We start from the raw sequence: 24,833 nt of genomic DNA on the forward strand, positions 1-24,833 counted from the left end.
AGAGAAAGAAGTGGTTAGGTACCTCATGTAGTAGTCAACCGTATGGATGCTTGATTAATTACAGTGTCAGAGAAAACAGCTACCTGAAACATTTTAAATACCATTCCCTGTGAAAGTAAATAYCTAAGGTACACAGAGAATTCAGAATTAAGTTCCCTTCAAAAKAAAAGAGAAAACAAACAAATGAGTACACATATACTTTGATTATCTGAAGATATCCTTAATTTAAAGGAAACTAGCAAGTAACATTTTGCTCAAATATTTCTCATTTATCTGCTATGTCAATTATTCTTAAACTTCCCACCTCCTTAGCTGCGCAGCATTGACTAACAACGGAATTTTTTACCAGCACATCTGGCAGTTCCCAGGGAAAAATCAAAGGAAATAGGGCAGTTTGTGGATGAGGTGAAGCTCAAGGTTACCCTATAGATGAATATACTTTACCCAGTTCAGGACTCAGGCTTCCTACTTCAAAGAATAATGYACAAAAAAGAGCTACCTGAAGAAGAATGCTCCTGACTATTTAAAACTAAAGATTAAGAAAACCTTTCAATGGCAGGTTCCCACACAATTCTGGGCACTTGAACTGAACGTCGTGTAAGTGATCAATRCCCAAATGCATCTCTTTTGCATCAAATTGTGCAAGTTTGCAATCACTGTAGTTTTGTGGCAGCCTGTGGAGCTAATGTGACTTGCAGCAGTTGAGACTATGTCCTAGAAGTTCACGGCAACCTCACTACTGAAACGTTCTGCTCAGCCCTATCTGCATAAATCTGGGCCGACAGTAGCATCGGTGACTGCAGCTGCCTCTGCGCCTGGGAAGGGGCAGGTTTTGGGGCCCCTTTAGGTGTGATCATCAACAAACAACAGGAGACTACGCTTGCAAAGGCATTGATGGTATTTGACAATTTTTTCTTTATGTACATGTTCTACAGTTTTTCGACTTTAGTCAGGAAAGAATTGCACAATTCTTCATGTTTAGTTRTGCTAATCCATTAAACCAGCAGTAAAAACATTTTGGGGGAAAACAAATCTAAATATTGGCTATTTTCAGTGTGTTTCAATCTACTAGATATGGTTTGACTAATCATCATTCTATTTGTACTTTTGTCTTGYTCTGTGATTGTAGTTCTAATAATTTTTAAATGAATTTTAGTTAATTAATAAACTACATGGAACTCATAGTAACATCAATATTTGTTGTGTATTGAGTTGAGCAAATAAATGAAGCTTTGGTTTAGTCACTGAACTAAAAGAATAGTTTGAACCATCAGAAAAAAATACTTGAAATTCATAACCARAAGTATTTAAATTTTCAACTAATATAACCCCAGATCTTTAGTTTTCACATTAACCACTTCACTTGTCGTTGAACTTTGGGCAGAAGGTGCATGTTAGAAAAGGGAATGCAAATGAAGAGAAGCAGCATGGTTGGATGCTCCCTCTTTTATCTAGTGGCACTCACCCAGAATGCGGGAGGCCAAGTTTAACTCCCTCTGCTGCCCTGAAAGGTCTGAATAGGTAACACMCACCTCAAAGGTTAATTACTAATTGCTGCTTAATTACTATATTTATTATCATACATTACTCTTTTTAACTTGCTGAGCTCTGTACCAGCGTACAAGATAATTACTGTGTGCTATTTTTCATTCTTTTTGAGCACCATCTTTTCTTCAGCCCCTGAGATTTCGCTCCCATGTTTTGTGAGACTGTTTTATTCTCTCACTTGCAAAAATACAGRAACATTAAGAGGGTTTTTTCCTGAATCAGTGTAGATCCATTGCTTATACTGAAACCAGACTGAGTAACACAAGTTGAAACATGCTGGCTTGTTACRTACAGCAGGGAAAAGAACAAGGTGCTTTGTGGTCTCATGAGAGCAATAGGCCTGTCTTAGAGTTTTCTTTTGAAAGCTAAACTTTTGTATTGCTTAGAAAAATKATACTTTCCTGAGGTGTTTTGCAGCCAGTGGGAAAACCGTGGCRGAAGTGGATCATCTCCTATTTAGGTGTGTAAATGCTGCAGTTTACTTGTATCTTATCATTCGCTCTGTGCTTCTCGTGGTTTTTGCCAACTCTTAGACAGTACGTTTCTCTTTATAGAATAATGAAAAGTGTTGCCGGGAATTTCATTACTGGCTGGAGTGGTTTAAAAAGCTTCCTGCTGCTTTAAGACACCAGATTTACATATTTCATGCTTAAAAGATTTACAGTATGTCTCACATGCTGYATAGAGACATAGAGCTTTCATTATAAGCTTTAATGCTACCGGCATACAAGGATTAATACTCTTTTCTCCTCCTCTGTCTGTACAGCTGGGCACAAGCGACTTGTGTGTTCCCGGCTGCCTAAGCTGTAAGGGTGTTTTCCTGTTAAAGGAGGTGCGTTTCTGAATACTGAAAGACAGCTTTTACACCGCTCTGTGGAGACAGGCAGCAGTTCTGCAGGAAGATCAAGGAAGCGAGCATCTTTCCAGGCTTCTGGGTGTTTTAGATGATGCACTAGGGAGAGGAGTGCTGCCTTTAACGGGGAAGGTTAACCGCTCCGTGTTGGAAAGCCTCCGCGGCGGCAGGCTCAGGGGGCCCGATGCTGCCTGCCGCAGCCCTGCCGTTGCCGTCTGAGGCTCCGCCGTGCTCCGACACGCGCGGGCACGTCGCCCGGAGGATGCGTCTCCTCCGCGGCGTGGGATGCGGAACGCGAGCTGGTGGCGGACGCAGCTCGGACGCTGCGTGGGAATTGGGCGCTTGGGGATGTGCCGTGGCGCGTCGGGCGAGTGTTTCCTGCGAGGTCCCGCTGCAGCGCGGGTGGGAATTGCTAACGGTCCGCTGAAGGCTGCGGACGCGCGTGCTCTGKGCTGAGCCGCCGCTGCTCCTGCCAGGGTTGCCGTCGGCGCGGCAGCGCGTCCTCCCGGCTCAGGGACCAGGGAGCTGGTTCGGTGAGGGATGCCCRGGCAGAAAATGATGAGTTACTGGTCAGAACTAAGGTTCCTGGTGGTGTAAACCTTTCTGGTGTGATCTGAAGAATATTTTCAAGGTCTGTGGAGTCCTTTGAACACATGGGCTCAGCGGTTTTTCACGTTTCCCGTACCTGGGGCTGAGGGAGCGCTGCGAGAGCCTTGTACTCCGAGAGGGTACGGGCTGGGTCCTTCCTTGTGTGTATGCAATGGTATTTTCTTCTCCTAGCTTTGCTTTTTGCCAGTTCTGTTTTTTCTCCTCTCTCTTTCAAGATATGTGATGGATTAGAAAGGGGGCAGGAAACATTTTAGGCTGTTCCTGGGAATTTTTAGCTTCTTGTTTAAGATGCTGTTGGATTTAATGGCTAGTAAACTTGYATGAAGCTCCTCAGTTAGTTGTCTAAGATCTGATTTTTGATAATTTGCTGTTAAATTTGTGCTTGCTTCTTAAGAAATGTCCTGTGSACTTTGATAAATGCTCTCTGACATTTAACATCCTGTGTCTTAATCATCCTTAAGTCATAATTTGTTATGTATAGGCATGTGTACTTGTATACAGACTGTATCTATGGATTTAACTATAACCTGAATTGACTTACATAAGTGATTTTAAGAGTTGCTATTGAAAGAAAATCCACATTTCAAGTATGTTTACGCTAATGTTACGGTTCTCCTAGTTAAGCCGCAGATACATACTTTCAGAGCTTTTCTTGTCCAAAACTGAATGTTTGTTTTCCTCTGAGGATGCTGAGGCCTTTTTTTCACCAAACCACTGAAAAGTTTCATTAAGGTGCATAGGATTAGACCTCACTATGTATGTTTAGTTCTGAATTCATAACTACCTAAAAGAGTAAARAATTATAATGCAAGAGTTGACATTGCCATATATACCAGTAGCTTAGATTTAGCACRAAGTATATGATTCCCCCATATTCTAGCAGCTTTCAAATTCACCATTTTGACTATGTGATTTTCTGTCTCTGCTCACTGCAAGATTGAAAGGGTTTTCATTTCAGTAGTGAAGTCAATAATTATAGAAGTTATCATTTTCATGCACAGAAATTCATGTCATTTTCATAAATCATTCATTTCATTTCATAAATCATGCTTTACAGCTGCAGAATGGAAACTTATTGCTGGACATTGATGAAAGTCTTGTTTCAGTCACTCAGGTAAGGTTGTCACACTAAAAATATTTTAAGGAAATACAGATGAAATCACATATAGGATTARTGCAATTTGAAAATGTTCAATTTGGGATTAACTTCACTGGAATGTGGTTAATATGAGATCTGATTTATTAAAAAATGAATTCAGTTCTGTAGTGACAGTGAGATCACAAATATAAATGATATCTAGTTGGTTGCCAGAATCTCAAATGTTACCAGTGAGTAAAACTACATCTGTCAGAGGTTGRCATAGAGGTAGTTGCATTAATTTATACCGGCTGAGAATTGGATTTTAGAAATAAGCTAGATACAGAATAGCCTGAACTATCTGAGATTTAAAAATGACTGTTGCTGTTTGAGTGTTGCTGCTTAAGGCTGCCTCTAGTGAGTAAACGGTGGAGTTGTGTTCCYGCTAAATTTCTGTTTACATTCTCTGACATAGTTCTGTAGGTCCTGTTGCATATAAAGTTTCTATGTCTGCCAGAAATAACTCTCTTGTAAACATACTGCTTTTCAGTAGGGATTATTGTGAACGAGAGTTTATTACAATAAATAGCGAAATCAGGCTCTGTATTGCTCTCTTCAGCTGCCTGTTTAGAAGTCCTTCCTCAGAGTGCCTCTCGGGAGCTCTAATGGAATAACACCTGCAAAGAATTCCCRGAGATCCACCGCCTTGAAGCACTTTGAAAAGTATTTCTGTTCCCACTTTACAGAGTTACTGAAGCATAGAGATYTGACTTGCCACCTTTCAAATACATGCCATATAATTTTGAGTTCAAAGTATATTCACTATCAATTTTCAGTATGGATATGAAATGTTGCATGACATTTTTCCATAAAAAATCTGAACTTCACAGAAACTTCCTCGTAGTCCGTGTAACCACTTGTGCTCTTTCCTCAAATATCCCCCCTCGCAGAGGGAAGGAGGCGCCGGGGGAGCCGTAGCTCAGGGCATCTTCCCAAGGACGCATCCTCATTTTGGCAAGCAAGAAGGGCAAAGACTGAGGAAGACTCTGTAAAAACCTTAAAGCTGAAAAGAGAGCAGCCTTGCTGGGGGCACTGAACAACCAATTTAGAGAGAGAGGAGTAGAAAGTGACTCTCTGTGATTTGGTGTCGCCTGGCACCTCTTGTGTCRTTAGTGGCATAAGGAGGCCTGAAGGGATTGCCTGAAGAGAACTGCTGTTTTCACTATTCCAGCTTTTCTAGGAAACTTTAACAATGTATGGCTAGTGTGTATGAACACAATATGGAAGCAAGTTCTTTGTTTTTCAGGGTTTGGGGGTTTTTGCTTTTCCAGAGGCTACTTCTAGTAATCTTATTAAAGCACAAAAGAATTAGCACACCTTGAAAAAAAAATACGGATTTTCTTCTTCCATTTGCATGCAGATACTTGCAGGGATATATAGGCCCATAAGAAGAAAATATCTTGTCAAATCACTAAAGCAATGTGATCTATTTAATACAATACATGATGTGAGGAAATGTGAAATAATTCATCCCTAGGTACATTGTTCGACATAAAACTGAGAATCATCCAAGCTGCTAGACAAATTCAAGGTCAAAGCGACTGTAACATTGCTTCTGTAAACAAGTACAGAGATTGAATTGCAAAAATATGTAAACCTTTAAAATTATTACATTTTGAATTAGTCTTATTTCTTAAAAGATCGTTTGTGGAAACAAATTTTGGGCTATTCTCCCCCTTTGTAAAGGCTGAGCCAGCTCAGTTGTTATCCAAAGGGCTAAGTGCTAGCTAAATTTGCAGTTCAAGACTCAACCGAATTTGAAGTCTATATATGGGACTGAGGCGGCTGCAAAGTTGGATAGGAGACTCGATGAACAGAATTAAAACGTGCATCAAATCTCATTCCTTTGAAGAGTTCTGGCTTTCTATGTGGATGGGCATGATTGACCACGCTGCAGGGGAAAAGGAACACGTGTATACAGGAAAAAGGTAGTGAGGAAAGATACTTCTTTAGTTCCCGTCACGGCTTTCCTGTGGTAGCCACCCTGGTGGAGAAGGTAGATGGATTTTACATTTGCACTGCGGCTAGAAGGGTGCTTTACTGGCCCTGGACTCCAGCTGAAGGGACTTGCAGACAGGCAGCCCTGAGGGAGAGAGAGCACGTGCCGAAGGGGACATCATCCCTGGGATATCGCTGCCTCTGTTGCCTTCTGCCCAGATTTGTACGTGTCCATGCACAGCCCCTGCAGTTATTTCTATCCTTATCGTTCGGCAATGAGCTGCTGATTTCTAATTGTAAAGACTGGCCATTCTCTGTAACTGTTCCTATCCTGAAAGYGCTCGGGGCCTTAATCAGCAATGTYTGTWAAAATAAYRGCTACAAGACCAGAGTTAAAGAAAYCAAGCTGTACTGAAATGGACCCTAYGAARTAGGAGCCACTCTGAGCACTGCATCCCTACCTACATGGGCCCTTCAGACTGTTATGTTAAACTTAATTAAAATTTAATGCTGATTTAAAGACAAAACACAAGGATTTTTATCCCYGTAGTTTGGGAGGTTGACCTAATGGATGAATTGGAGCAATTTTACTCCAGAACATGTGAAGGAGCTTTGATTATGCCACCACTTAGTGTTCCTTATTATGAAAGGAACCTTATTTAAGATCTTGAACTGGGAGTTTAGAAAAGGAGCCAGGGAAAAGGGCTGGCCATGAACACATGCTCCGTGTTCCCTGATGGGAAGTGCAGAGCAGTAATACAACCAGACCCATTCTGGATGTTTCTTCACGCTTTAATAATTTGTTAAGGTAGAGATCTCCRTACCAAAATCCTACAGCTGAACCCATGTACTTCTTCCACATGGGACAAGGCATTTGAAGCTGATGTTCACAAGTTGTTACTAGTTAACKTGCCTTTTCTTCTCCTCAAAAGAAGTGTTTTCTTCTCTTTGCAGGCTGTTACCCAACTAGAGCTTTTTGGGGACATGTCCACTCCTCCTGATGTAACCTCTCCCCCAGTAAGTACCCAGGAAAATTGACCTGTATCTTTATCTAGTGTCCTATTTTCAGTGTATTTATTGAGGGCATTTACAATCCAGGCCACCAGCCATTCTAGTTGAGAGGATTTCAAAGTCGTTCCAGGTTGTGAGAAAATAAAAGTGAAGCAAATGGAATGTGGAATCACCGCTTCTTGATGATGTGAAAAAATATCTTCAATTTTTGTTTTTCTGGTATAGGGCTATGTGTCACGTAAGATGCAACCTGAACTGCAGATCTCCTTCCCTGGTGTTTTTCAGAGTTGTATGCTTCATTGCACTCTGTCTTGAACTCCCTGTCTCTCCATTGCACTGCGGGAAGATTCAGTTACATTCTTATATATCATCTCTGCTTGGTTCCACCAAGCACATATCCCAGCCCAGTGTTAGAGGAAGGACAAAACAGTAAAGAGAGGGAGGGAGGGATTTGTTTTGAGAGGAAAGGAAATTTTCTCAACAGGCTTTTTTTGCATCAAAAAGTAAAAACAGAATCACTTTCCTSTAAGTTGTTGAACCTTATAATAAGCTTTAGAGTAGGTGAGTATAATATACTGAGAAAATTGAGGCGCTGTGAGGTCCCCAGCCTCTGATCTCAGAGGTGCTGTGTGGCGTGTCTAGGCTTGGAGGTCAAATCTCCCGTTTCCTCATCCTTAGCTTGCTCAATAAGATTGTGTTTCTTCTTTAATGTAAACCTATGGTTTTAGTCTTACTGATTAATTGGAAGCAGTATTTGTTCATCTTTCCTTAAATCTTGCAGATGTTTCTTTTACTGTCCCATAGGTTAATGCCTAGGTCTGGCGCTTGTGTGCATTGTCACTTAACATCACCTAGAATTACAAGTCTATACGTTCTGGAGAAAGAAATCTTGTCAGTACTTTACATGTGATATAATCTAGACAAACGTTATTCTTATTTTTCCTCTGGTACAAAGCATTTTCTCTCTTTTTCGCTATTGTCCTCTGTCTCTAGCATGTTCTTATACTCTTTCCTACTGTGTCTTTCCTTCTACCTCATTCCGTTCTTTTTTCTTTATCCCTCCAAACCTGTATTTTTGGAGTTACCAAGGATGTGACCGCACAGCATGTGCTGCAGAAGCAGCAGCAGCTATGGCATTGTTCAGTTTTATTCCCGTCTTCCCTTGCAGACTCCTGCTACTCCAGGTGATGCCTTTATCCCATCTTCATCCCAGTCACTTCCTGCTAGTACAGACATGTTTGGTTCTGTACCTTTCAGCACTGCTGCCGTACCCTCAGGTAAGAAATGTAGTGAAAATACGGGTTTGATTCAAGCTTGAGGATCAGTTCTCAGCTGTGGTTTGTATTTCAGTAGTCAGGAAGTGAATTTAGTCCAGTGGAACTGGGAAGGATTTTGAGGACAGTGCTGTAGGATAAGGCAAGGCAAGTGTTTATCAAGCAGGGACTAAATTATAGTGAATTTCCTAACATTTTTTAAAACAAAAAACAAAAATGTCACTGGGAGTTCARCCACAGTTCAGCCGCCTAGACAACATACCTACAAGGTACTGCAGCAAGAGAGGAAAAAGCATTGAGCTCTGGATTCTTTGCAGTAGCAATGAATATCCTGTGCTGTCTTCAGTAACCAGAGAACGAGATGTGAAGAATCTGACTGCTTTTCAAAGGTATTCCTCTTAGTCAAGTCCTGATATTTCCACTAGACTTTTCCATGTTCCTCAAAGCGCTCAAAATTCAAAAACCATGTAACATTCTGCACAGACATGAAAGAAATGTGGTTTTGACTGCTGATCTCTCCCTGGGATACTCAGAGCACTGCAAGAACAGCTCTCAGCKCCATTTAGGCAGAAAGAAAAGGAGGAGTGCCTTGAATCATTTAACAGTGACTTCCTAATTGGTTAACTCCTTCTCTGATGGRCTGTGTTGCAATATCAGATTAGGCACTGTGTCTCAGAATGGTTAGATTGATGGTGAAGGGTTTGGGATAATGTCAGATGAAAATCCTCACTGCTTACATGAAGTTGCAATGGATGCAAGATAAAAGAACATCTGGAGTATTSGTCATAACCGTTCATTGGAGAAGGCATGTAGCTGAGTTGCCGTTCCTGTCATCACCCYTTAACTTAGTCTTTTGAATTTCAGTTTATACAATTAAAAAAATATATATTTACATTTAGCATTCCAAAAGAGTCTACAAATAAAGCTAGGAGGTAAAGATACAGAAGGGCTCAGAAAAACACTCAGGTTAGAAACAAATGTTTTAAAGCTGCAGCAGCATTAAAGGTGGTAGAGAGATTGCATGCCGTAAAGCATTAGCARTAAATTAAAATCATGGATTTAAATGTGAAAATCACCATATCTATAAAGCATAACACTTGTATCAGTTAAACATTGTATTACATGGTTTAATTTGTAATACAGGTTTTCTACAGCTTAGTTCTAGTTACAGGTGAGATGAAGGATTGCTGATATCCACCCACCTTTCGTGTTCGTACACAACWATGTATCCAGTGACATAAATTCAGCCGTGACTTTAAGTTTTCTTTATAATTGTGCTGAAGCTCAGGCGTCACTGATGCAGTCTGTGTGTTTATGAGTTATTGTGTAGCTAATTCTGCATGCTCTTGACAYTGATGTTAAAATCTTCTTTTTTTCCTGCTGTTTTTATTGTTTGAAGGTTATGTTGCCATGGGAGCTGTTCTGCCCTCATTCTGGGGACAGCAACCACTTGTTCAACAGCAGTTGGCCATGGGTGCTCAGCCTCCAGTTGCTCAGGTGATGCAGGGAGGACAACCAATAGCATGGGGCCAACCCGGTATTTTTCCTCCTACTCAGCAACCGTGGCCATCTGTAGCTGGTCAGTTCCAACCAACTGCCTTCATGCCAACACAAACTGTTTTGCCTTTACAAGCAGCCATGTTTCAAGGTACCATTGCTCCTATAGCTACTGTTCCACCCACGAGTGATTCCAACAGATCAAGTCCACAGACAGACAGGCCCAGACAGAAAATGGGAAAAGAAATGTTTAAAGATTTCCAGATGGCTCAGCCTCCACCAGTGCCATCAAGAAAACCAGATCAGCCTTCCCTCAGTTGTACCTCAGAGGCCTTCTCAAGTTATTTTAACAAAGTTGGGATGGCACAGGAAGCAGATGATTGTGATGACTTTGACATCTCTCAGTTAAATTTGACTCCTGTGACTTCCACGACACCATCTACAAATTCACGTGAGTATTCATACCCTTTCAGCTGTAACATTCCTCAAATGTGACYGCTTCTCAGAGCATTTACTTTTCTTACTCATGTAGTAAATTGGAACAAAGAATTGGATTTAGAACCTTCATGCATGGTCTAGCTTATTAGATGTGTTCCTGCCATAAAGAAAAATGTTACAGATGAATTTCAGAGACCATTGAAATCAACAGCCCCAGTGGTTACAGTCTGAAATTTAATTTCTAATAAGATAGTAATACATCTTCTGTGCTAGGGATATATAGGCTGGTTGGAAAATACATGTGACATTCAGCCTTATGAGTGGTTTCACTGGTGTCCCATTCAGGGCATACGTTGTGGAAATCAGGATGAGTATTCTTCTAGTTTGATGTATTGAACACAGGGAAATTCAGTGAAGAGCTGTAAAGTATGCTTATGCTGGTTGTAGCATKGAGATGGGGGGATATTGCAAAGACCACTGGCAAGGGGAATTAATGAGACAAAGATTTACCAGGGGCCAGAAGGAAACCTTATGTTTCTGCTGCCATAGGGCAGGCAGCTTGCACATCCTTAATGTAATGTGGTGACGCCCCTTGGGTTCCTAGAGCCGTATGTCAGGTACAGCTGAAACTAATTTGGAAACTGCTGAGTGAAATCAGACATCTGAAATTGATAATAACTTACATGTTTAAATTTACTGCATATAGTTCCTCTTTAGAAAATAATTTTTGGGGTAATGAAGTTTAGGACTCTGAAGCATGAGCAGACTTTGTACTGGTTTGTCTTTCTGAACAAATTAATGGATATATATTCTGTTGCTGTTACCTTAATCTTTGTTTAGCTCCAACCCCTGCACCCAGACAGAGTTCTCCATCAAAATCATCAGCATCTCATACCAGTGATCCTGCTGCAGATGACCTCTTTGAAGAGGGGTTTGAAAGCCCAAGCAAAAGTGAAGAACAGGAGGCTGTGAGTAGCAACAAGGTTTCTAAACATTGATTAGCCTCTTTTTAGATAGAAAAAGGGAGGATGTTACCTAAATGTTTGATAGTGTCAAAAATAACTTTTCTAGTAGAGTTGGGTGGTATATTAAGTATTCAAGGGAGAGTTGCAGAGAGAATTCACTTCCAGGTTGGATTTCAGTAAAGAACATCAGTATGACGTTTATGTTGATACGCACTAACATTGCAATCAAGGAACCAAACTTCATATATGAGGTTATATGGTTCAGTTGTGTATGATGTCCTTTTTAGCATATGAGCATGGTAAAGGAGTTTGAGGTGAGACGACCTATATGCTGAGACTGCAGGAAGAGAAGTAAAAGTTTTTGTATTAAAACAGAGGATGATTGACATTGTTTTGCGCATTCTTGCCTCCCACTTGCTTGCCTAGTTACATCCCTCAGTGTTTTGGCCTTGAGTATGTGTTTTTTTTTTCTCTTATTAGACTCAGTCGACCAAAGCAAGAAGTGTTATCCAAGTGGTATGTTTAAGTCTCAAGGTATCTTAGGCAGACAAAGCCTAAGTGAACCTAAGGCAAGAGGGCATCTGTACACAAAAGGCCCCTAAGATGAAAAATAGCATGATCTTGGACTCTTTCTTACTCATATAGCTTCATTTGCTTTCAGGGCCTTTTTGCAGTTCTGGTGTGTCTGCTCCAGTACCTTCTGAAGTCTGTGGCAGCTCTTGCATGGACTCCAACGGGTACTGGAGTGGTCCTTTCCTGCCTGCATCAGCCATAGCAAATTAGTAAAGCTTTTGAGGATGTATCAGCGGTGAGGTCTCACTTTGTTTTTCATGAGATAGGATGTACTTGTTATGCCCACAGCATGAAAATAACCTCGTGTTGACTTTTCACTTTCTATTGTTGAGAAAAAAAGGTGTTATGTTCTTGTATTCTAGCCTGATGGGTCTCAGGCCTCATCCAACAGTGATCCATTTGGTGAGCCAACTGGTGATACTATAAGTCCACAGGTCGGTAGCTAGATAGCGCAGGTTGGGGTAGGTATCTGTCCTTTTTTTCTCTACATCTTGAGGTGCTCACTTATTTTTCCACCAGTACCTACCATTGCTTTCATGGATGCATGGTTTATTTTTCCTTTTCACGTTTTCCTTTATTCCTCTCCATTATCCACAGTGTATTCCTTGTGCTCCATGGTTTGCATGGCTTTTGCCATTCACTAAGTGTTGCAACTTATGCAAATGTGTGTGTTTTGGCTGCCTGCATGCTTTAAAGAAATGTAGACTTACTTTACTACTTGTTCAAATTCTAGGGGGATATAGGAAAACTGAGCCATTACTAACAAAGTATTAGGCAGACATTTTTTTTATGAAATCTACTCTGGCCTTTACTCAGATTAACATATTAAATTGAATAAGACATTTTACTCAAAGACATAACAAACAGTAAATAAACATTACRTAATGATATGTGAACACCAGTACCCTAAATCAATGTGATAATCAGTAGAAGAAACATACTTATTATCTGCATGTAAAAAATTATTAAAATGGATTCATGTATGCTAATCTCCAAATGCAAATTAAAAACTTTTGAAACTTATCATTCATGTTACAGTTGGTGTACTGAAGTTGTAGAAGCATATTCATCAAGCATAGGTCATTTAAATCAAGACAGATGGGAAAGATGATCTTTTTCTCTTTTGTGTTACAGAACCCATTAGAAAATGTTGTTGCTAGTGAATGTTCTATGATTTGTTCTGATAAATATGTATGTTTTACCAAAGAGACCATAAAGCTACAAAGTTTTGAGTGCTGAGCATTGTAATTCCATCCAAATACTCTCTAGTGGTACAGTTTGAAGGATATGTTTCATTATCTTTTCACTGTCATTCATGTTTTGTATTACTCAGATACATGACCTAATATTGCTTCTAGGTTTCAGCGCAGAGCTCCTGGGGCAAATCTATAACAGTGGTGGAACTCTTTTTCTTTTTGTCTAGACGCTGCTCTCTTTTTACGAATGACTTACCAACCCTGAGCCTAAATAATTTGGTTGGAAGTCAAAATTAATAGTTTCACTAGGAGTCAGCTTGCTTTGTGTATTAATGTAGGGGGGGGAAATTTTAAGAGAACAGCCATGATCCATTTGACAGAGTAATCAGATTATTGCTCAACAATATATAATGCTGTGTGAAGGCATCTCCTGCTTCTTTAGCTCCACCAGCATCATGCTCAGCCCTCAGGGCCTGAAGCAAAAGTAGCATTAAGCCTTTTGTCTCCAAGTCTAAAAATGACAGTGCAAGGATAGAGTTGAGTTTGGATGAGCTGCCTTGGCAAGATCRTCCGTTGGTCCCTGTGCTTTAGCTAGAATTGCCTCGGCAGGTTGTCAGGAAATGTTACTGGATGGTACCACTTGGTAATTTGGCTTTGCCTTTGACCCCAGCCAGCGCTGATACAGCGTTTGAACCATTTTAAGAGTTTGTTCTCAACTGAAGAAGGAGGATTTGGCCTTTATCAAAATTCCACCCTCTACAAAGCTGTATACATTTATTTATTACTGTTTATGATAGTCAAGATAATTCTGAAATCCATGAAGGGGAGAATGGTGGTAAAATCTCTTTCTAATTTTCTGATTGTTAGAGATAGCATCGTTTGTAAATCAGCATCATACACATTTTACCTTTCAGGTGTTGTGGAACTTGAAACAGCAGTTTAATATTGTTACTGCCTATTACTGTGCAAGGCAGTTAAGTGAGAGAATTTTTGTTCTTTTTTTTTGTAATTCTCAGTAAAATACAATCTTTTACCTGGAAGGGGTCTATAGGAGCTTCAAGAACAGTGTGTTACCAGTGGCTCATTTTTTTTTTTCTGTATTTTCTGTTAATTTTTGTACAGACTTGTATAAAATATATATAATTCTCTGATACATGTTATGGGAATTGTAAAATAATGTTACTGATTATTGTGATTATTACAGTAATTCGTAAGAGCTGTGGGCAGGAACAGGAAGCTGAACAAAAAGAAAGTCTCTCTGCATTGAAGATATAGTACTAGTATCTTTGTGCTTCAGTGCAGCACCGTATAGCAACAGTCTGTAGGAAATCCACTTGTAAAACCAGCCCATCTAATTCTGAAACGTCGTATCTTCAGAGCAATGCAAAGCCTAATTTTCATGGAAAATTATCAATTCAAGACGTACTGCTGTGTTGTGTGCTGAGCCCAGTGTTTTGAGAGAAACTTAATGGAGAGATACACGTAGTACRAAAGAATCACAGTCTGCATAAAAGCCATTTCTGTGTGTTAGATGGAGATTGCTTAGCTCTTTCAGAAWATCATTTGTCACACCAAGAACAGTAGAGTATATAGCTCAAATGAATGGACCTTTCAGCAGCATGACAGTGTTGTGTTCAGAAACTTCAAATGCATCTACTCCCAGCATCTCTGTGAAATCAGCAGCGCACATACAATATCTTTGTTTATCCTGTCTTGGATGTATGATGTATCCAGAATTCTCACCTGCTGGTATTTTTGCAGTCTTTCGATATACCTTAGCAATTTGGTTTCTTGTTTTCTTCTGATTCTCCCTATTCTCATTGAGAAACAGTTCTTTCGGCGCCTTCATTTCTTCTCACCTTTGGCGATTTTCCACTTAACAAAACCACATCCTACTGATAACTGCTATTGTAAGTTACGTTTTTAGAAATGACTATGGATTCTTAGTAGGTAAATGTGACATTTCATGGATAAGTTACATTTTCATCCTTTATGGTTGGAGATGAGAAGCAGTGTGAGCAGGGATAGCAGTTGTCCAGAAAGTGCGAGGAGAACACTGAATAAGATTGCTGTCTTCAGCTGACTTATATTTAAGCTATGTAATCCTTATGTCTCTCTCCAGCTTGTGCAGAGGCTAACAATGGTGAAAGGAAAGAGAAAGAGAGAGAAAGCTGAATTTTATTGTGATTGTATGGAATGTACTATGAGCATCCTATCATTAACGTTTTTGGTTAAAGCAAGAAAWTTGAAAAGATGAGTTTTCATCTGATCATCTGATCTTTGCAGCAGTGCATCCAGTCACCCTGAATTACAGGGACTGACCCACAGATGTGTTAGGTACGTGCAGATYCCACTGATGTTGATGTTTCTCCTCTTGGGAATATTTCAGCTGAATTCAGCCCCTAAGTCAGCCTCGGCAATGGGTCTCACACTCCATGGGAGCCCCACACACYAGAGAGCCCTGAAGCTACAATGAAAACCTTAGCAAAGGCTATAGGAAGGGGAGCCCTTGAGTGGGAGGAGAAAGAGGAAAGACAGGAGCAAACTTTGACACTCTGATGTCAGAGTGCTTAGGAGGCCTATGATTATATTGGCTAGCATCTCAAAAAAAAAAAAAGAAATCCTGCTTGTAGAAAGAATAGATAAGACCTAAGCACTGGAATCTAATGCCGTAAATGCTGTCTGATTCTGTACGGACCATGCAAACTGATTCTTGAAGGAAAACTAGCAACAGGGTAAAAATTCAGAAGGAGAATAATGGTCTGTTTTATGGCACAATTGTTTCAATAAAAACCATTTAAAATGCTGGAACAAATACAGCTCTATTGATATGCTGCCCAGTTCAAGAATTGGAACTGGCAGTTGTTCATGAGAGATTCTCAGGAAACCTTCAAAACATTTGTGGCTAGAGCATATCTTCCTCAGAAAGTTGTTTTGTTGTTCCATGAAATGTGTGCAGACAATTATAAGCCATCAAAATATGTCACACACTTCATGATGCTATCAGCACTGTCAYGAGAGCAACTGAATATTTGTCTATCAGCTTTCAGTGGTACTTTGATGGCCCAGTGCCATCTTCCATCTTTGAACATGTGCCATTCTTAGTGATAAGTGTTCTTAATGTGTTAGCTCCAGAATGGACAATTGTAACTCTTTATCTCAGATACTATTAGAAACTTGACAGAAAATAGCAATTCATGGACAAAGTAGTGTCTTATCTGCCAACTTAGAGAGTTGGGGGGCATGTTAAGCTGATTTTGCAACCTACTGTTCATCCACTTGGTGTTGCACTGAATGGACTCAAAATATTCGACCCATATTTGCGGACCTTTTATCTCCTTCATCTGACTCAATAGGAATTGAATATAGTCTGGAGAGAGACGTCATTATGATTATAGGTGACCTGCTCTTACAATAGGTCCTAGATCTGTTATTCTCGAACTAAAGAGACACCACCACCAAGAATCATAAATCTGACAGAGAAAAAGTAAATAAGGTCATGGTCTTGGAGATGGATCACAGTTTTTGCTTCATTACAAATAATTCCTTAAGTTGTCATTTCTGGCCCTGTTCCTGTGCTTACTTGCTCATATTTCCCAGGTAATCTTAAAGGGTAAGATCCAGAGAAATCCAGATTGTTTTGTGGATGGAGGCTTCCTACAGCTTCCTACAGCTTTCTCCTCCTCTCTGCGGCTTTAATCATCTCACCTTCTCTCTTTGAACTCTCCATTTTAATCTGACCAGTTTATACATGGGTTTTTCACCTCTTCCAGTATCTCAAGTCCACCTGAAGTGCCCAGGTACCCTTCCCTTTCTCCTCCTTTCTCTGAGCAAGAGACAGCATATTATGTAGCTCACCTAGAGCCATGTACTTGCTTAGTGGCCATCCAACAATGCCAAACACAGCAGTTCAGGGCTGAGCTCTCATAGCTTTCTCTGTAGTTAGGACATTCAATGTTCACTGTCTTCTGCACAACAACCGTTTTTCATGATGCTTGCAGTAATTTGGTAGCTTAGAGACTTCTGAGCAGTTTGCTTCAAACTGACCATGGGGTTCAAAAATTAAGAGGAACTGACAGATACATAGAAGGACAGTAAAATTAAATGGATCCTGTTTGGTTAGGTGTGTTTGCAGTTCACTATTATGCTGGGACAAGGATGGAGCAAGGTTGATCTTTCTGCATAGTTTTCATTGTGGGTTTATTTATTTATTTATGGGTGTATAGCATCCATCGTTGTACTAAAATGACAAAAACTTCTAAAATACTGATAATTAAACTAGATATTTGAGACTAGAAAATATTTCTAGGTAGGTTTGCTGAAAGAATAGAGGAGCTTTCCAGTCATAATCTGTAGCTAGACAGTTGGCATATTTATGCAACTAATAGAAGTTGGCTGTAATAAAAATTATCAGACATAAGCCACTAGCTGTTAATGAGTAAATGGGAATTATCACTGAAGATTTTTACTTTGAATACTGCTTGCCGAGTTTATGTCCTGTTTCATTGAATCAGCATGCAATAGAGAAGACGCATTGCACTCCCATTTCCCTTCGCTTGCATCCTCAGCACAAGATTTTCATTTTGGCTGCCGTTCCAGCGCACTTATTTCATGAAACTCTATCATTTGAGCCTGCCCTTTCTGATCAGTCAGCCAGGAGTAAAACCTGTGCTGAGAATCTATTGTAAAGGGCAAACAAATCTATGAGGGCCTCACCTCTATAATTCAGTACATCTTGTCTGTAGCTTTGCGCATAGCAGGGTGCCCTGAATCAATGATGAAAGGACTGCCAAAGTAAAACCAGTTTCCTCCTGACCAAGCTCTATCTGTGCTGTTTTGAGAGTGAGCTCATCCAAACAAGCCCAACCGGATGCTGAATCTTTCTGAAATGCTTTACGATGGCTAGTTCACTTGGGGAGCAGACGTTGATACCTTAAAATTGGATGTAAAATTACTTGCAGCGTTTTACATAACAGTCTTCAAAACCACTAGCAACCTTGTTGTCTCATGCAGTAGTGAAGTGTACTGTACTCAGGATGCCTACTGTTTGCAATGGTGTCAAGTATTACACAAGACATTTCTTAAAATGCACRGAGTAAACAAGCAATTTTAAGCACGAAGCGTCTGAAATAAGTCTGTGGCACTTACTAGGGAAAATTTTCTCTTGAGCGGTTTTTGCAATGAGCAGAGTTCATAATACTTGCACAATATACTTGTAGCTTCCTAAATATTTAGATGTCTAACTTAAGGCATGTGTTTAAATGTTTTTGATCCCTTACTGTAACCCCTCACTTTTGTGAGATACCCAATCTGTGAATAGTATCCTTTTCCTGTAGCACAAGTTTATTTGGAGGCACTATATGGTATAAATAACCACATTGGTATGTGAGGATATGAGGATGTAGCCAAATACTAACTTGATAGCAGCTTCTAAACAAATATGAAAATGTCTACTTTTCAAACATTTATGAGGAACTGCATATCCCTAAAGATGATGGGACCCTTCAAGTAGGATTTAGGAGCGAAAGATGTTCCCATCTGCGTTCTCGGTTACTTGCTGCAGGTTAATGAAAGCACATCGGAGGTGCTTCTGGGCCAGTCATTAGAAGGGGAAAACACTAAGATTCAGGTCATTTGTGTGAAGGGGAAGCTTTGTGTGCTATTTTATCTGTTTTTTTTTTTTTTTTTTTTTTTTTTTTTTTTTTTTTTTTTTTTTTTTTTTTTTTTTCCTGACTATGACACTTTCTTTCACTTCTTTCCTCTGGGGTCTATTCCTAACGGAGAGGTAGAAGTAGAAAGCAGAAAAACTGGGTGAGGTGATTATGATGCTGTGAGAACAAATTAGACTCACTTGCCTTTTAATGACACTTCCTATGACTTTTGAGTGGAATACGTAAAAAGAAAGGGTTTGATTTCTGCCTGCTAGCCCCTCCCTGAATGCTGCTGGCGAGAGCCCCCCGGCCGGCTTTGAGAGGGACGCTCTCTGTGAAGCTGAGAGCACTTGACTCTGCTTTTGCACTTCTCTGTCCCTTTCTCCTCTCTTTTGCTCTCTTGAGTATTATTATCTGTTCTTYGCAAATGCCTTTTCCAATGTCAGTCCATAGTCAAGGTGTATGGCTTGAACTACCTCAAAATAATATTAGATAGTAAGTTCCAGTCATTGACTGAAAAGGAAAAAAAAAAAAAAAGGAAAAAGTTTTGGCTCAGAAGCTCTCATGCAAGTATAGCAATTATTCCCTCGTTTAGCCATCTGAAAGGAAAAATCCGCTAAAAGGAAGCACAACTTTATTTCAAAATGCTCTAATCTAGAAGAAAAATTTCTCAAATCATTAAGTGCAGGCCTTTGCCACATGGAGTGTAAGTTCAGAATAAATATCAGGTAGGAATAAAAGTTAGAAATTTCTAATTCTTAAGTCTGCCAGGTGAGTTGTGGAAACTGATGACCGATGCTGAATTCCTCCCGGCTTTCGGGCTGCCTCTCTTCCGATGATTTCAAGTTCAGTGACACCTTAGGACGCCTGTTACTTAGGTGCGTCTGCATATCTTAAAGATATTTGAGGGCTACTCTAGCAAGCACACTTGACATTTTTAATTTTTTTTTCTCCTAGGCCATTTGAAAAGTTGGTATCTTTTGTTCTGAAGGGATCGTCTCCCTCCTGCCCTCCCTCCCCTTTGCTTCTCTTTCTTCCTTTTTGCTTCCTTCTGCAGTCATTTCAGGTTCAGCAGATGCCTGAGGAATGGCCTGATGTGTGTCAGATTCCCACATTAATTAGTACAGATTTTTGCAGGACCGACTGTGATAGATCATGCTGCCAGTTTCACGTCCGCCGTACATGAGAGCTGGCATAGGTAGACTTAGCACACAGTATGTCAAATGCAGTTATTTACTCTCAGTCGTCTCTTCTGATTGCCTTCTTTTTTTCAAGGTCACAAAATGTTTTTGCTTCTTTCTGTGGATAACTTCCAAGACCTTTTATTTAATCATTCAGAGGGGATTTTGCTCATCCTTTCCTGATGCTGTTGTAGTGGACTCAGGGCTTTGTGTACGTAGGAGGTGAGAAAGTAAAATCTTTGCAAACTGCAGAAATATAGTCATTTCAACAAACAAAAGAGGAGACAACCTTCCCTGGCAAATAGGAAGCAGACTGTATTTTGGAGTGTAACCCCAGAGACTGAGTAAACCTGAACCTCTGGATACAGCTTTAAGCTGTTTTTTTGATCAGCAGTGTCATCTTTGTAATCAGCGATTAAAATCTGGTGCCACCTCCTGTCAGACTTTTCTGTGCTCCTCTGTGGCCAACCTTCTCGCTTTTTTACTTAAAGTCAACTTTTGCTGATACTGCTGTAACATGAGTTTCATTCGAACTTGGTTAAATTCAACGTCATGCCATGGTATTTGAGTATTTATCAAGCTGTGGAGAGTTAATGCAGTATGGCATTAATTAGCCTTTCTGCCTGTCTTGTTCTTTTTTTAGATGTCATTCTCAGTTTAATAAATTAGTTTCTGGCACTGAAGTAGAATGGATTATAGGGGTACATGGATGGTTTCCTTTACATTGCAGCCATGATGAACATAGTATTAAGAGAACACAGAACGTCTGCTGAAGCCACAGCAGCTTTTTTTCCACCCAGCCTCCAGGAAATTCACAACAAAATATCCATTAGCAGATCGACACACTTTCCTCCTGTTCGCAATGATTGTCCTCGTGCTTATACCGACTCCTAACCCAACTGTGCAGAGCTCATTTTTGCTCATTTTTCGTAGGCAACTCGTGCCATGTCTATATGAAAATACTGTTATTTTAAGTCTCATCGCAGCTTCATTAGTTCAGCTTTCTGCAGCAATTTCTGTTCGCAAACATTTTTTCGACGTGACTTGTGTGAGATCCGCAGTTTTGTTCTGTTGTTGCACTGCTGGGGTGGGATTCGCAGCCTGACTTGAGTATCAGCATTTTATGCCAGCTACATTTCTGGCCTGTAAACTCCAAACCATCCAGTCATATAAATATCATTTCATTTCTTCATACGTCTATGCCCAGCAATACCTCCTGAGGATCTGTGCACAGCCAATACTGGAACAAGGAATTGATTATAAGCGTTCACTTGCTGCTGTAGCGTCGCATTTTCTTTCCAGTTCAGCTGGGGTGCTGTGAGCGTTCAAAGCAGCACAGAGCAAACRTGTCCTTTGGGTCTGATCTCAAGAGGTATTGCTGTTCTCGAGCAGATGTTCTAAAAATGCTCTGAAAACATGTGGAGACAATGCCGCTTACTTTGTTTTTGTCATCCTCAGGAAGCAGAACCTCTCTACGCCCAGATCAACAGACCTAAGAAATAGCTTTGGTACAGGCTTGTGGTGCTCCAAGACTCAAATGAAAACCAAGAACCTGGCAGGCCTTTGGCTTTCATGCTTTTTTTCCGATTGATTTTGTCTGACAAGGATAGATGATTGCCCTCTTGGATCGGTTCTACGAGCGCTCCTGATAATTTTTGGCAACCAATGGCAGATTCCTCTGGCAGCACAAAATAGAAACGGTCCCTGCTTGTCATACCAAGAACCCAGCCCTGTCCCCACAAGTCACGGGTGTCCAGACTAGGAAATCTTGCTCCTCGATCTTCTTTTCAACATGTGTTGTCTTCTGTATGCCACATATAAATAACGAGCATTTGAAATTTATTAAGTATTAGCCATTCTTTTTGTTTAAAGCAAAATGCAGAATTTGTATGTAGCAGTGGCATTATCATTCAGCAGCCTTTTGGGCACAACTCGGCACTTTTTATGTCATGGTGACATGTTTTTCATCATCATTTACATCGGGCTGATCCTGACGTTTTTTTTTCCCCTGTGTAGGCATATTTAAACAACAACAACAAAAAAACACTAGCAGTGTCATTTTTTTTGTATTTCTTATTCCGTAGTTTTGTATGAGTGACAGATCTAACAGCAAAATGCTTCCCATGGAAATGATTCTTAACTTGAAACCACAGAATAAAATTCTGTTGTTTATCCATCCTGACTGAAATATGTTGCCAAATGGACCGTTAAGTTATAGCGCATCATGAGGAAGAAATGCTGCTTATTGGTTTGAATACTCACGTTGTGGGTAGAAAAAGGACATGAAGTCCCAATGATGAACGAGACGAAAGATTCATTATTTCCTAGGAAACGCAAAACAAAATACAGAAAAGGAATATTTTTATTTCTTCGATATCTTGCTGCTGTAATGCTATGCAGACAAGTGTTTTCTTCTCTGTGTGCCATTTTTGATGAAAAAAATCATTTGCCAAATAATACTGGTACAATTTTGGTTCATGAATTTGGATGAAACGGACTTAACAGCGGATGGCATGAATTTTGGAATAACAGACTGATTCCATGATCAACTTGTTCATCTTTATCACTTTTTGTACATCAGAAAATTCAAATGGGATTTTTATTTTATAACTTGAAAAAAAGTCTTACTGTTAAACTCTTTAAATGTTTAAGGGGAAATGGCTTTAAGGAGTTCGAATGAAAATTGTCAGTTTTTTGTAAATATAAATGTTATGAAAATTCTTTTACTAATGCCATTACACGGTAGAGAAGGTAGCAAACTGCAGTGCTTGGGAGGTGTGGCCAATCCCATTTGTGGTTCTCACATCGCATAAGTTTTTTCACATGCTTAYGGTAATGGGCTGAAGCTCAAGTGCATTTGCCAAAAGCAGTCAGCTTGTCAGCAACTAGTGAAATTAATGGGAACACATGATTTTATGGTCTAGCTTTTTCACAGAAACATGCTCCACGTAAAAGAAATCACATTTCATTGGCATTTCCTAATGATTCCAGAACCTCTGCATAGAAGTCATCAAACTGTTTACACACAGAACAAAAGAATTTAAAACTTCCTTTTTTTACATTTATGAAACARAAGTGCAGTGTTTGGGTTCATATGTTTAGCACATGATTTTCATAAAGAAACTATATATTTTTGCCCTACAGAGAATTGTTATACAGGTCAAATGTGTTTTCCTGATGTTCCTATGCAGTTACAGTATATTTGAATTTAGTGGTTTAACACTAAAAAAAGAAAAAAAAAAAAAGAAAAGAAAAAAATAGAAAAAATAGAAAAAGTAGAAAAAGAAAAAAGGTTAAAGAAATCGAATGATTAATCAGTTTTTAGGGTTATTGTGCAGATTTTGTTTTTAAATTGACACATTAGAATTTACATTTTTGTCATGATTAAAATAGGCCTGAAGTTTTAAATGTTTTACTTTCTTCCATTGCTATTATAAGCTGAAAATGGTTTAGAAGACAGAATAACTGGGGTGGTGATTGTTATTATGTACAACCAAATTTCACAACATGATTCCAGTCTTTTATTTTGAATTAGAGAAATTAGAGAAATGTGCGTTACAGAATGTATGTGAATGAAAAATTAGCTGTGAATAGACCTGATGAACCTACAGAGAAGAGAACTTTTATCCCCGTTCACAACGATTTGATGCTTATTCCTCAGTCATGTGCAAACACTTCTGTAGCAAATCTTACTTTCCCGTCAGAAGAAAGATCAGTTTTCTGACTGTAGAAGACGAATTAGAAACTGGTGGATTGAGTGTTTTGGGATTAAAAGCAGAGGTAAAACCATTTTTGAAGGACATTAAGAGTATTTTCCTAATTTGCACAAGGGTACTACTTGCTTCCTCAGTGTGGCTCTTTGGGGTTTTGTCCTTAYAATGTGGAACCATGAAACAATTTTGATTCATCATAGGCTTTTGAGGTGTAGTATAGCCAGTGCATTCCCAGCTCTGGGGTAAAATGTTGGAAGAAAGAGGAGGAGGTTACGTCTCAGAGGATCCATTGCCATCATATTGGTAGGATGCAGATCATTTTTGTCATCCTTGCAGCGAATAAGCGCAGAGGGAATGAGGCTGAGATTTTGGGAGTGTTTCATGAAGGACCATTTTCTTACTGTTACCAGCGTTCAAAAATAAAAGTGAGTTCTGAATTGTCTTGTCATACAACTAGATAGTCCTTGTCATGATTGAGATGGTGATTTGAGAGGAATGTAAGGCCTCTGCCACTGTACCGGTATTGTAGATAATTAAAATATCCAGCTTGTGCAATTGTTTAATCCCTCATCTTTCACTAGCACTAAATTTGTCACTTTAAATTTAAAAACCAGGGAATCCCACCAACTGTCCTGTTATCATCCCCCATAGATTCTTGATCTTTACCTGTCATGAAAAGATATTTTGATAGATCGTAGTCATCCAAGTGTCTGATGAAACCTTTCATCTAATAACGTACTGGGCACCTTCTTTGCAAAAATGTTTACTCTGTGGTTTTCATTTTTTTTCATTCATTTTTATTTCTGCATTCTGACACATATTTTTTTAATAAAGATGAGAAAGATGAAAGTGACTGTTGCAGTACATTTCTAAACCTACTTTAACTTTACCTCAGATAATGACCATTTGTTAACATATGCGGACACATTATTTTTAACTTTATGTATAATGCATTCAACAACAAGAATACCAACAAATTTTTAGAAATTTTCCATTAATTTCTGTAACACGCCATGTAATACTGTTATGAATAAAAACATTTAAAAAGGTGTCATTTCAGTAAGTTTGTTTCATAGCTTTTGCTCTTCTGTGACAATTTTGCCATTCTTACAGCACAGTGTACAAGTTCGTCGTGGCCAAAATTGTTGACAGCAGCTGAAGATCTGGGAAAGGAGAGAAGTACCTCAGTTTGGGGAGATGCCTAATCTTATGTGCAAATTTAAATGTCTGATTGCTCAGATTGTTATT

General features: G+C 39.6%; 1 protein-coding gene across 7 annotated transcripts in view; it reads left to right on the forward strand.

The window, feature by feature from the left end:
- Window positions 1-24,554, forward strand: part of DAB1 (DAB adaptor protein 1) — a 162,954-nt gene extending 138,400 nt beyond the window's left edge. For 4 of the 7 annotated variants that reach the window (XM_085307980.1, XM_085307976.1, XM_085307975.1 and 1 more), the window contains exons 8-14: window positions 4,068-4,124; window positions 7,041-7,103; window positions 8,266-8,374; window positions 9,771-10,319; window positions 11,147-11,274; window positions 12,207-12,305; window positions 21,331-21,357. In XM_085307980.1, the coding sequence (XP_085164106.1) occupies window positions 4,068-4,124; window positions 7,041-7,103; window positions 8,266-8,374; window positions 9,771-10,319; window positions 11,147-11,274; window positions 12,207-12,290 (990 nt within the window). In that variant the 3' untranslated portion in view covers window positions 12,291-12,305; window positions 21,331-21,357. Of the gene's footprint in view, window positions 1-4,067; window positions 4,125-7,040; window positions 7,104-8,265; window positions 8,375-9,770; window positions 10,320-11,146; window positions 11,290-12,206; window positions 12,306-21,330 lie in introns of all 7 variants that reach the window. The other 3 variants (XM_085307978.1, XM_085307979.1, XM_085307981.1) reach the window with 3 other exon arrangements.
- Window positions 24,555-24,833: the final 279 nt, after the last annotated feature.

Source organism: Rhea americana, unplaced genomic scaffold (genome assembly GCF_003343005.1).
Source record: "Rhea americana isolate MKP2758 unplaced genomic scaffold, rheAme1 scaffold_27, whole genome shotgun sequence".
Classification (NCBI taxonomy): domain Eukaryota; kingdom Metazoa; phylum Chordata; class Aves; order Rheiformes; family Rheidae; genus Rhea; species Rhea americana.